Genomic DNA, 13,781 nt, shown 5'->3' with positions numbered 1-13,781 from the left:
TAGGCTATAGTGTTGTAGGGTTGACAATAAGCTTGCCCACTGAGTTAGGAAGCCGGGTGCTTTAAATGCTTATGGTAGTGTCAGGTTCACAGGGCTGGTCTCATCTGGTAGGGACAGCAGCAAATTTGACAGTTAATTCCGACCAACATGAAATTGTGAGTGGCCCCAGGCACTTTAGCAAGCTTATTTTTATGACCAATGTTCTTCAATCGCAAGGAGTGAATGCATAAGATCATAAAAGACGGTCTGCTGTACATGTGATGCCTTCTCATTTGCTCACAAGTAGCAAACTTATTTTCCAGTAGATCGTAGAATCCAGAACCCATACATTGCATTTATATCTGCATCTTCAGCATCAATGAGGCAAGTAAAATAAATTCATGTAATGTGTCACTGCAGGCAAAGAGTGTTGTACATGCCGAAATATCACATTAGGGTTACATTACAAACAAGCATTCCAGTGAACAATACATTTTTATCTTTAGTAACAGCATCCTTGTCTTCAGGACACACGATCTTTCTCCTGATCGGGCTACACACGTTAACACAAGTTTCCGCCCAAGGTTCATATTCAAAATTTTCATCCATCATACAAATACTTTGCTACCGTTTGTTGAGATGTTTCCCAATTTACAACACCCTACGGGAGAATGCAGGGAGATAAAAGGGGTTCTTCAAAACACATTGAATTCATAGATTGTGAAGGGTTTCTTGTGAATGAGGAGTTGGACGCAAGAGTTTGTGGCATGTTCATCTGCCTGAGAGAGGGAGGAGAGTTGCAGACTACATTTCCAGGAAAAAAAACGTTTAATAATTAATGAATGTTACGCGGGCGGTGTAATGAGTAAACAAAGTGCCCATTAAGAATGGCGCTACACCAAAATGCATCCCATCATTTTCCACTGTACAAAAGGAGGTGGCTGGTCAAAAGTACTGAATTTAAAAGATGCTTCCAAGCCTTCTATTCATGCGCTCGGTCTTGTTTCTTGTTCAGGTCTTCTTATGCTATTGAACTGTGCGCATACAGCCATAGGGCGAGTGCTAAAATAGGTGGTAGCCAATCCAGTTCTAAAATGGCACCCAAACACAGACTCCCCTGTTAACTGTCAAGGAGCACACATTTACATTATTGGCATTTGTTCAGTGCACAGTCTGCCTTTAGTATATTCTTGAATAGGCGGGTGGCCGGCCATCTTGAACTGTGCAATCTATGGCGGGACAGGAACTTCTAAGAAACAAAAGGTTCCATTTTTAGTGGATAGAAGTGTTAGTTAGGCCAAACGTTGTGGATTCATGGCTCACCCATTGGTGGCACATCAATAAAAAGTCAACACACCAGTCTATTAAATGTAGAAACTGGGGGCAATGAAGTCACAACGTTGTTGAACTTCTGTTACTAAAGGAATGGTGTTCTGCCAATAGCATTTGAAATATATTCTAGAGGTGAATTAACTTCACCTTTCATCCCGTTACCATTAAGAGTGGTAAAGTAATGTTTCAGTCATGGAGAGGGTTTCAGCTTCATGCTCCTCATTTAAAACTTACGTGCATTTGCGTTACTCTTTGCCACGGAACCCTCAACACAAATCACGTCTCTGATACATTCCCTCCTCCTACATCTTCCCCCACACCAAAAAATAATTGAGCAAAATCCAGCTTTGAGAAGGACTGTTTATGCATGTAAAGTGCATATGGTCGTTATTACATAACTATGTAATAATGATGGTTTATGAAAGGAACAGACTCCATTTTTTGCTCTGTGGTGCATAAAAGCAGTTCACACTTCTTACCACTATGAGGTGGAGTGCAGTTTCACAATAACACTTCACTCCTTGTGGTCCCCTTCATAGCTCCATTCCTTTATCTTCCCCTCTACCCGTCAACATTGAAACGATTCTCCTCTCGGCGATAACCAAGCAATTGCACCTACATTTTTAGACATTCACCAATATCCGGCCATGCATGAACAAGATCACATGGCTATTAAATCTATTCATTTTTATCATCAAGCCATGCAAATCTGGATGAAGCAATTAGTTGCACCTTATGCGTGGCAAATCTCATTCAGTGGGATTGCTCTACATGCGTTTGATATCAGTTTTACTGCCCCTCTTGTCTTGCACAGAAGTTCGTGTTCACTCATCACAAATTCTCGAAGAAATCGTCTAAAATTACTTTCCTGTTACAGCACATCCACACCTCCCAGATGTTAGTTATTTAGCACAGTGGTGATGATAAATTGGTTTACTTTGAACCAATCAGTAATCACAAATGAGCCCCTTTACAGCATAGACAATATTGAATAGAGTAGTTAATTACTTCCTTGAGCAATGCTTAGACAGTGTAGTAGTTGGTCGGTCAAATCTTCTGTAGCTGGAGTCAGGTGCATGCTTTGAGCATTGAACAGACACATTTTTGTTTCATGGTGGCGATTACTAAACCCAGGTGGTTCCTAAAACAAATTGGCCATAAACTGTTCCCTACCATTCTGAAGCATCAAAGGCTTACGTTAAGGCTTACATACAATCCAGAAATCTACTGTACAAGAGGATGATTGTCACATTGCCCCCAGCTCACAACCAGTTCGCAGATGTTGGTTGGGCGAGTGTAGATTGGTAGGATCCTTCTCATGGGTGGCAAGATTTGCAACCATACTTGGTGCACTGGACAAAATGTTAAGATATCCAGTAGAGCAGGCACTCAAGTAGACATATAACAAAACATTTGGAAGAAACCCACTGTGGGTTCTTACTTTGCGTCTTCTTATCAGTATTATGTAGTCTGGACAAATAAGATTCAGTACCTAGGACCTTGAAATACTTGGTTAACTGGGCTCATGTAGAAAAGGCCTCACATGCATTTGCATCACCTGATAAACTACACCAGGAAATTTTTGGATGCTGTGGCAGAAGCACTTATCGAATGCATTTAGTTCCCAGTCTTGGACTGGGACATTAAACACAGAAATCGTAAATCTTCCAGGCTTCAGTTCTCATGCCAATCTGGCAAAAAACAACCCCTAGATTTTTGGTTACACTACACACAGTCTTTTCTTGCTGAAGTCACATTTCATATTTCGCCAATTTAATCCTCTATCCTCTATCGGTAGAAATGTTAATACCCTGCTTGGCATTGAGATTATAGAAGCCACAGAGTTCCCTTGTGCCTTTAACTACATCACTCACATACTGAATGTCATCGGAGTGATGTGGCTCACTGGTTAGAGGCGGCAGACCCGGAAGCAGAGGTCAGCCCGGGACCAGGGTTCGATTCCCGACGCGGCAGGGTCTTGGGCCATGGTCAGCAGACTCTATAATTCTCGCCTCGGTGCCAACTCTAACCATGGGTCCCACTCAGCAACTCTGGGCAATAGCTTGCTTAATGTCTACTAACGGCCCCATCAGCGCCGGGGATGCTTGTCTTCACCTAGGAGATGCCCAGGAGGGACCATCTCACAGGCTAAGCCAGGATGGGTTCCCTAGCGTTATACAGTGCCGGGACACCCCTTTGCTGGGGCAGCTGTGCGCTTTACAAGTATAGGACATTTAACATCGATGTGTGCACTTTTTCAAGGATGAGAGAGTTTCAAGAATAACCCCTACAAGCTACGACCACAGTCAGGACGGAAAAGTAATTCAGTGCAGTCATCGTCCTAATGGACTGTTGTGAAGCATGCATTCCCACGAAGAGCTTGCCTGATACTTAGATTCAACTTTTTTTTCCATGTGGCACAGTAGTTGGGGTAGCCACATCTCAAATCATAATGCTGGATATCTTGAGCTTCTTGGGGAAATCCTGATCCGGCACAACTGCTCTCAGCTGCATGATCTCAGGGCCGAGAGGATATTCTGCACTCCTCTGGCAGGACTTGACATTAAAGAGTCAAATTGGGTGCGTTTCTCCAATTGTATATTTTGTGGTCAACCTTCCAAAGACTGCCCACTCTCCTGGCGGCTTTCTATTAGAAAAGCAAAAAGACCACTTATGCCCCTCTACTGACAGTACTGGGTGTAGTGTCTTGCCAGTGAGCGATTACGGGGCTCTTTTGGTTCCTGATGGACTCTGTATAAGTATGATGCAAGTGTTCAGGTATAGGGAATAAAGTCCATGTTCAGAACGCTGTGCTCGCAGTTACACGCGGAGGAGTAAAGATGCGTAATACTAAGCTCTGTGTGTGGCGTAGTCATTTACGAGTACCCAGGCTGAGGGGAACGCTATAACTGATGACGAGATAACCCGAAGATTGATAATGCTCTCCCAGAGAGTTTCCTGTGTTCCACCAACCTCCTCACACATGCCTCATGTGCCTCAGTCGAAGTGAAGGTCGGCGTTTGGCCTATCTGGAGTCAAAGCATTAATCCAGCCAGTGTTCAGCATTAGACGATAATGAAAGCCTCACTGAGAAATGTACTCACCATTGGCCACAAATCTGCTTCTACGGCAGTGAAAGAAGTAGTGCACCACTACACAATGCGGAGCTGTAATTTGTATGAAACGGTAACGCTAAGGTGGGAATAAGCAGGTACAGCGAAATGCTGGAAGCAGCAACAGGTAAGGGCGAGAAAGCACTAGAAGTAAAAATATCCAAATACAGAAAAGAACTAGAAGCAGTGAAAGCCAGGTTCAGAAATTGTGGTACTTACCCAGAAGTTGAGTAAAGACATTCATCATACTCCACTGTAGCCACCGTCACTCAAGTAGATTACCCAGGGTTGTGAATACGGAGCTGTTGGTCCCTGAAGCCGACACCACCGAAGGTGCGAGGTGTGTTCCGCACAACTGGAAAGTCCTTCAAGAGTTGAAAATCTCTGATGGCCACATGAAAAGAAGCTTCACCCATTCAGATTGGCTATGAGGACCCTGACCCAAGCACGTTTCAAGGACTTGAGGATGGTATGAATGGTTCAAGTCCAGGTGAGCAGTATAGACTCTTAACGTCAGTTAGTTCCCTAATGGATCACACAACCGCCGCCCTCCTGAAACTACCACCTCCATTCAACACTATTAAAAAGCAGAAAATTGGTAACAGATTGACTGCCTGGATTGAAACATTTGAGGTTATCGATGCACTGGAAAAAAACTATAATAAAAAAGATTGTCAAATATTTCAAAAATCTTGCCCGTGAAGGAGTAAAAGAGGTAATCAAGAAATTACGGCAAACTGACAGTCATATACTATCATATCCAAGACGCATTAAATCTTAAATTCAATCCGATGCCGAATGTCAATTAAAAAAGATATATTTTCAGTCAGGAACAACAGAAACCTGGTGAAACAATCGACAAATTTGTTGAGACTTGGTACGCTCAAACACTGCAAGTTCAAGCAATTCAATGATGAATAAGCTATGTCTCAGTTATCGGCGGATGTCTATCAGATTCATTCAGATGATGAAGGCGGAGAGCAACCCTTAATCTGGAGCGAGTTCTCATGGGTGCCAGAGCTGAGGAAAGTGTTGATCGACAAGCTGCGGACAGGGAGACCGAAGTTGCCCAGAATCAGTTAGTCATGGGCATGAAAAGTGAGCAGAAACACAATGCTGAGGGGCACAAAATGATGTCTTACGAAAAGGAATCTGTGCTTTAGAAGTGGACTTTCATTTTCAAATGTCACACCACCAGACAAATATGCAGAGGCTGTGGGAAGGATTACCATTTTGTAACGGTTTGCAAGGTGAAGGAAAAGCTAAGTGCGTAAGAACAAGAAAATAAAATGGATGCCTGAACGTTCCAGAAGAGCCGTTCTATGCATGACCATAAGGACAAGCAGCAACATATGCGTAGGCAAATCGACATTAAACAAAGTCAAGCGTCATCTAAATCTTGGTCCAAGATAACTTCAGTTTCACTGGTAAGTGACAATGAGAAAGACGGATGTGCGAGGACGATGTTTACCTCAGAAAAACGTGCGCAAGTTGGACTGGCCACAACCAGAGAAGAATAAGCATCAAAGAAAAGTCAACGAGTAAAATCACAAAAGCCATTCACAAGTCCCAGAATTACTCTAAAAGTAAACAGTTGCTCCATACCTTATAATATGGACAGTGGTGAGTTGATAAAGGTTATGCCTGAGGAGAAATACAATGAACTGTCTTGCCTCCATTGCCCCATCACACACCATCAACGACCAAAGTGTGAACATGGGCTGCATCAACGCCATTAAAGAGTCAGAGTCTATTTGTAGCAACCATGACACACAAAAGGACAGAAGTACAAGCGCCCATTCATGTACTTCAAGGTACTACGCCAAGTGCCCGTTTACTCCGTCTCAATACTGCTGCCGATATGGGACTGATATCTGTGAACTACAACATGAATGCTCATCATGAAATAGTAAGTCAGTTCCTGAAGTTGTTTCATGGATTGGAAAACCTTGCGTATCAATTAGGACGTTCATCCTGTTGCTCAAAGACATGGACAAATTGCATTTAATTTACAAGAAGTTGTTGAGAAAGTGCTAGAACATTACTAAAGCATGATATCAGTGAGCGATGTAATGGTCCAACTCCGTGGGTTTCACCCATAGTGGTAGTGCACAAAAAGAACAGTGAAGGAGCTGTACTCCTCTGTGTTGATATGAGTCAAGGCAACTGAAATAACAACATCCTGGTCCACACATTGCTGAAATGATAAATGGTGCCATGGTCTTCTCTTGCCTTGATCTGAATAAAGGGTATCACAATTCACAAAGAAAAATGTAGGCACATTATCACCTTCTCTACCAATATTGGTTTGTTCATATATAAATGCTTACGTATCGGTGCGTCATCAGCTGTCGAACCTTTTCAAAATGTCATTCGACGTATCATACAGCCTGTCAAGAAAGCCTTCAATTATAGTGATGGCATATTATTCTTCCGAGATACACAAAAGGAACACAAATAAGTGCTTACACTAGTGTATCATTTACAAAGTAATTCAGGTTTAACTTTGAATGCTGAGAAATGTGAGTTCTACAAAACAAACTGAAAATCTTTGGCCATATATTTTCGGATGGGGGCATGACACCGGATCCAGCTAAAGTATAAGCTTGGTCAACCACCCCACAAGATGTTACCATGTTACGTTTATTCTTTGGCATGGTCAGTTACTGTCCCAGATACGTGAGTGATTTTGCAACAGTAAGTGCTCCCTTAAGAGACTTAACAAAAAGAAATTATTCATTTTACTGGTCACATGAATGTGAACAAAGTTTTCATAAAAACAAGCATGCAATTATGAATGCCACAGAAATGGCCTACTTTGACCTAAAGCTCCATAACGAGATTGTTGTTGGCGCAAGTCCGGTCAGGTTGAGCGTGATCCTTGCCAAACACGGTTGATACCCTAATGTTCAAAAGCATATTGTGGCATATGTCACAAACTGACGCACCTATTCGGAACCAGAGAAAGAAAGTTTAGCAGAGGTGAGGGCTCATGAACATTTCAACGTAAAAGACTGTCCAGCATGCTACATTGGAGAAGCTTTATCTGAAGTCTGCTCTCCATGCTCATCTTCGAGCTTACAGGTCTATCCTCATACAACAATAGGTGAAAGTCCTTTCGCCCTGCTGTACAGTAGAGCCATGATGACCAAGTTACCACAATAGATCAATAGAAGATATACAACAGATGGTGAACTTCATCAACAGACTTCTGCCGTAAGCAAAAGATGAAAGTATACGCTAACAAGCATCGATGAGCTAAAAACATTACTTTCACCAAAGGTGATCAAGTATTAGTGCGACAACAGAGAAAACGCCAATCTGATGAGCCCTTTGATGCTAAATCTTTCACAGTTATGCCTAGTAAAGGACACATGGTGAATTGTCACCTTCCTGAAAAGTTCATTACGTGAGATTCTTCCCACGTCAGTCACCAGTACCTGATGTCAGAGATGAGACGGGTTGGATTGAGACTGTAGAGAGCCTCTTGACTTCATCTGTCTCTACATCACCAGTGCAGGTCATGGATGCTTCTCTGCTCTCTTCCCAGCTTCAGAAAAGGCGATCTGAGCATTTGGTCATATATTTAGGACCACTAATATAACCAATGGAAGAAGGGTTTCAAGTAAACAAAAACAAATTCCTATATGGGCGCAGCAGCATAAACTATCAATGTCCACTAGGCACCAATTTGACAGGGTTCAACTTAAAAAACAAAACAAAAAAACTTGCCTGTCTGCGATGGTCACCAAGGAAGAATGCACGGCACAGAAATGTATCCAAATCATTTCTAGTGCATTGCACGCCGTCAAAGGACCTGCAAGGGTAAAATGGCTGATGGCATGGCAGTGGGCAGATTAAGCACTTTGAAAGGACACCTAATGGGGCCAGATACAAAATCCTTTCTTGTAACAGAACCACCTCACTCCTATTACTGAAGCAATTACAAGCAATACCACTCCTCGTCCCTCCCATAAACGGGAGAAAAAACGTATGTGCAGCAGCAAACCTTAAAAGTACCTCTTAAGGAAATGATTGAGCTCAGTTAAACCATATGGTTAATGAGTCTTAAAAGCATGGTGCATACAGTCAGAGGTTCCCTAATGCACATAATGCAGCTCATATCTTTGACTCGAGTTATAAAAACTCTACACACATAGTATTGGTCACCACACTGCATGCAGCAATACAGGCGTGTTTTTTAACTGAGGTTCACTGTGCAATTGGAGGGAATATAAACGTTGGTGCTTTTCCTCTCCCTCACCACATTACCATCACCCAACACAAAAACCTGCCATTTTCTCCTACCCTCGGACCACTTTCATGCTCTTTGAGGGCTAAATTTATGAAGTGTTTTTCTCCAGGTTGATACCTTCCAATTTCTCAGTTTAGCTATCACTGGCAATGGTGCCCTTAGAGAACTCATTGGCCTAAAAGGACTACATGCTGCCAGTCAGTGCTACCAGCGACCTCCACTTTTGCATCAATTCGAGCCTAATGGAGGAATCAGTACCTCAACCTTGAGACCCAGACCGCACGCATGCTTTCCACTGCAGGGTGACTGTCGCCCCATACGGGTATCCAGCATATTTCCAGCTCAGTGCCTCGAAGACTACTGCACAGACTCTCCTTCAGTAGTATTACCCATTTCGAAGGTTTTAAGAAGCTCCTCTTCCCATTTCTTTTTATGTGGGCCATTCTAAGCCATCCTGTTCCTGAGGCTTGTCACCAGAGACCCTCTCCTTTAGCAACTGCAAAACCTTTCATCATGTAGGTATGGTCTCTTGAAAATTGCCTATGCCTTTTACGGACTCACTTTTATTTTTCTAACTCTGATCACCCTTTCTCTATTATTTCTACCAGTTTTTCACTTTTAGACTTCTTTTTACTTGCTAATATCATCACTTATCAGGGTAACCTTTAAAGAGCTGTATACATTACGGTTTCTCAGATTGCTGCAAACGTTTTCTTTTTTGTTTTCCCCTTTTTGGCGGCGTCTCCACATTTGATTAACATTTCTTTCTCTTTTCCGGCTTCTGATCTCACCTCCATTTCCACGACCATGACAAATTAGGGTGTCACACATACGGGAGCCTCTACTTATCTACCCTCTTTACTTTTTCTGAGTTTGTACCTAAAGACATGTATCCTGTTTGGACAGGTTAATTCTTGCTTCAAGATTTCGCTTCCCTACTTATGTTCATATAAAAACCACTAGCAACTTCATGTTTTAGCCTATGTGGCATGAATTATTTGGCTGTACCATATGATGCTGGATGTGCCAGAGTTATTTTGTGGCGGAATTGGACAATAAATAAGCTTGGCTCTAACACCTCTTCAACATAACTTACTGGACTAAAATCACAAAGAACATATAACTTCTACGGAGTGCTTGGACATCTTTTGTATTTCCGATTCTTGTGTTTGTTGACACACTAGTGGATTTTTTATCACAATCTAGCACTTGAGTGTATCACCTCTAATGAGAGCACTGACGTTTATTTTGCACCAATATTCACTTTGGGTCTAGAAATTGTTTTTCGAAAACTCCTTTAAATAAATTTTATTTGCCATTTTGTTCTCTAAATCTAATGTATTGTTACTTGGGACCAGTGTTTTTTAGTTCTACTGGCTGGCGATGATGTGGCCAAAAGTTAGCCAAGCAACCTACAAGTGCTAAAACGACAAAAGCACAGTTCATGCCACACTAAGTCGGACACAGTGAAGGGCTCCTCTCCCTACCAGGGATGTCTGTCCTCCAGAAGTCCAGGTAAGTGTCACCCTACTCCATTTATAACCCCCCTCACCCCAACTCACCCTTAGCTGCCAGTCCACAGAGACCCTCAATCCAGCCTGCCATGTACAAGCACAAAAGATTCAAACAAATAAAATCTTGGGTTGCATTTCAAATACAAGTATACTTTCTTTGTGGAAAACTGCCACAGTGAAAACCTTACACTTTTATCTGCTTTTATGTTTTCAAAGGAGAAATTACACCTCTACTAATTGCAATGCATGGAAAAATAGCAGGCTGCATCCAAGCCTGAGATTCTATGCAAAGTAAAACACTTATTAAGAAACAAAATAAATATTTCATCCATTCTGGTGGGAAAAAGCTTCAAAGCGGTGCTTCATTATTTTTATACTTATTTACAGCCTAACGTCCACATACCAGAAGTATTGCTCACCACAAGTGGCTAAACACTTATGTGAAGCTTTTAGCTTACATTAATAAGTTCCAAATGAGAGGTGCAGCCTATGAAAACAAGGCAAGTTACACTGGGCAAAAAGGAGGAGACTCTACTCTTGCATCAGACGGAGGCAACAATTTAATGTAAAGCAAAAAGAAAAACAAAAAAAAATTACATTTTAGGTACACTTAGTTTAAGGGTTGGTAGCAACAATAAATTTGCCATCAACTAGATCAAGTAAAGATGAAAGCAGGTTGGCAACAGATCTCCAGTATTTCCTAGTGTAGAAAGGACATCAATCAAGGTGTGCTAGTAAAATTTAGCAATATAATCCCAACAGCATACTAAATACAACACACCCCTGGTACTATTAAAGACAAATGCTAAAAAGCAGAATCATTATGTTGACATGGTACTTACAGTTTTCTGAATGAAAATCTGGCACAAACTGTTCATCGCTGTCAGGAACTTGAGCTGCAAAAGGAGGAAAATAAAGTTGAATTGAATGTGGGCTCTGACGTCATTAAGGAGAGTATAACTACAATCTTGATGGGTCCTCAGCATGCAAGCGAGTTAGGCTTGTGGTTGTACATGCACATGAGACACTGTGACAAAAGGATGGCAGGATGTTTCCAGATTTGATTCTTCCTTATACAAGGCACTCTAATCCTTTCAAGAGCAGAGACTACAAGTCCCAGAATGCAATATTTAATATGAATGCTTACGACTATCGGCATTATGTCCAAGACAAACGCCATCTGGTTGATCAAGCTAACACACAATGGGACCAAGGACGCCAGAAGGCAATAAGAAATAAGAAATGGTCTTGCCTCTGTTGTGGAGACCTCTTGATGCGTCAAGTGAATCGAGGTCATTAAGAGAACACAGTAATTTGGCATGAGGTTAAGATTATTACTAATTTATGCAAAAGCAAAAAACAACGGATTGGCAGGTCTGTCGCTTCAACAAGAAATCAAAAATATATAGAATTAAACCAACATAATCATAGAGTTCCCCCATAATAGTATCCTACTCCCAGAAGGCAAGGGGGATTTCAGGCTAGATCAGCTACAGGTCCCAGGGACACCATACAAGCAGCCTGCTCTACACTTCGAACACCACAGGCCCTTCACTCATTTTCTATCCATCAATATATTAGTCATTTTAAGCCTAGACATCCTATCTCACTCCTTTTGCTTCACTACATGCCAAAGCACTGCGACCAAAACCCAACAAAAGCACAATTCTAATGCTCACACATCGCACAAAACCCCTACCGACAAATAGTTCTTGCAGCACACCAGTCTCAAGAGCAGTGTGCTAATCATTCTCAAATGCATTTTTTTCCCTCGCCAGAGGTTTAAAGTGATACATAACACAGCTAAAGTACATTATGCTAACCCAGTCCTATAAACAGAACTTAATTTCACACGTCTGGCTTGGTTTGCAATTGCCTTACCATAAGAGATGAAATATTCGCAAGATTAGAAGCAAAATGTTGATGTCTCACTGAAATTTGTGCGAAAAATACAATTTAAAGACTCAACATTTTTGGCAAATGTATTTACCAAATCTTAGCTACGATTAGGTTAAGACATGCAAGTATTAAACAGAATTTTAGAGTAAATGAAGCTGGTTACGGTAGTGAAAACAATATGTGTACAAGCACATGAAGAAGGCACTACAACCTGTATTTTGCACTATAATAGATACCTATACTACCCAATTCAATCATACATATATGTATTCATTCTCATAAATGCACATAATTAAAAAACAGATACTGCGAATTAGAGTACATGGGTAAAAATAAACATGCTTTAGTACGAGACTGTAATCAGTAATGACATAGCATACTGTGGTAATTACTAATGGCACACTTTGCAGTAAATCTCCTTAAAATCTACTTTATCAAACAAGGCACAAATATAAAAACATGGCCAACAAACACGCAACCCAAAGAAACCAGAAAATATACAAGTGGGTGAAAAGAGTAAAATACAGTGAATGCAGGTGAGAAATCCCAGGTTAGACAGTACCACACACACATGCCCGCTTGGAATAAAACGGTTACTGTTCATTAGCAAACGCCTAATCAAGTGAAACAAAAACAATTATAATTAATATAACACATCCAGCAAAATGGGTAACGAATCACCGAGTACCAACAGATATGTCGGAAAGCCTAAGCAACTGAAGAACTGTTTCATCTGCAGACAAGCCAGTCATCTATGCTATGCAGAGAAATTGGATTAGATTGTACCGGGTTGCACCTGTGGGGCAACCACAAATCAGCGTGACGCAAGCGAACCAATCGACCAAGAAACAATAAAAAAAAAAAAAAAAAAGAGTGAAGTCATCATAATGGGCAGTTTATTCAAGGGAGAAAGGTGAAGTCAGGACAGCCTATTAGCTAGTTGCAGGTCTTGATCGAATTGGGGACACAGACCATGAAGCGCACAATGTTCAGACAAAGCTGTGCTTCAACTTAACGCCAGAACGAGTTTCCCTTTAGCATGGGCCTTCATAGAGAAAATACAAGCAGTCTTGAGATAACTTTCTGCCATTAAAAAAAGGTACCACCACAAAAACTTACTAAAAAAGTCTGACCCTCAGGACTAATTTAATAAAAAACGTTTGTGCCTTCTAAAGGTCAATCACATGTTATTTTTTACTATCAAAGAGAACCAATGTTATCAATCTAAAAATAATGTAGAAAGGCGCCTTCCTCTGTTCCAGGCCAGCATTTCTCAGAAAAGGTTTACTGGGGGAGGGAGACAGCTGCCAGGAATGTTGAGCAAATCTGATTTTGTTCTAGGATGAGGGTGATGGTGGTGGGCTTAGGCAGGTGGGTAAAGAGCACGCTTAAGAACAAAAACAAAAAAAACTAAAGCGACAAATATATTACCTTGTGGCGGTCCCCACTGGGTAGTTATAGTTGGTATCGTGTTCCCATAGGAAACGCATTTTTTGGGGTTGCTAATAACTTTGGTTTAGTCTGAGAATCTCCACGAACTTTCCAAAAATGAGATACTTGGCATGCACAACATGAATCACCTGCGCACCTTAAAACATTTTTTTTTTTACAGTTTGTGAAGATTCGTCAAACGACGCCAAAGATAAAAAAGCAAGTCAAAAAACGCTTTTGTTATGGAAAAATGTTCCC

General features: G+C 41.4%; 1 protein-coding gene across 1 annotated transcript in view; it reads right to left on the bottom strand.

Annotated features, from left to right (window-relative positions):
• ETV4 (ETS variant transcription factor 4) overlaps positions 1-13,781 on the bottom strand; it is a 135,733-nt gene that overhangs the window by 76,930 nt on the left and 45,022 nt on the right. The window contains exon 5 of the mRNA XM_086924011.1: positions 11,036-11,089. Coding sequence (XP_086780137.1) covers positions 11,036-11,089 — 54 coding nt within the window. The remainder of the gene's footprint in view (positions 1-11,035; positions 11,090-13,781) is intronic.

The sequence above is a fragment of the Lissotriton vulgaris genome, chromosome 5 (assembly GCF_964263255.1).
Source record: "Lissotriton vulgaris chromosome 5, aLisVul1.2, whole genome shotgun sequence".
NCBI classification, from domain to species: domain Eukaryota; kingdom Metazoa; phylum Chordata; class Amphibia; order Caudata; family Salamandridae; genus Lissotriton; species Lissotriton vulgaris.
This window is presented reverse-complemented; position numbering and strand designations above follow the sequence as displayed.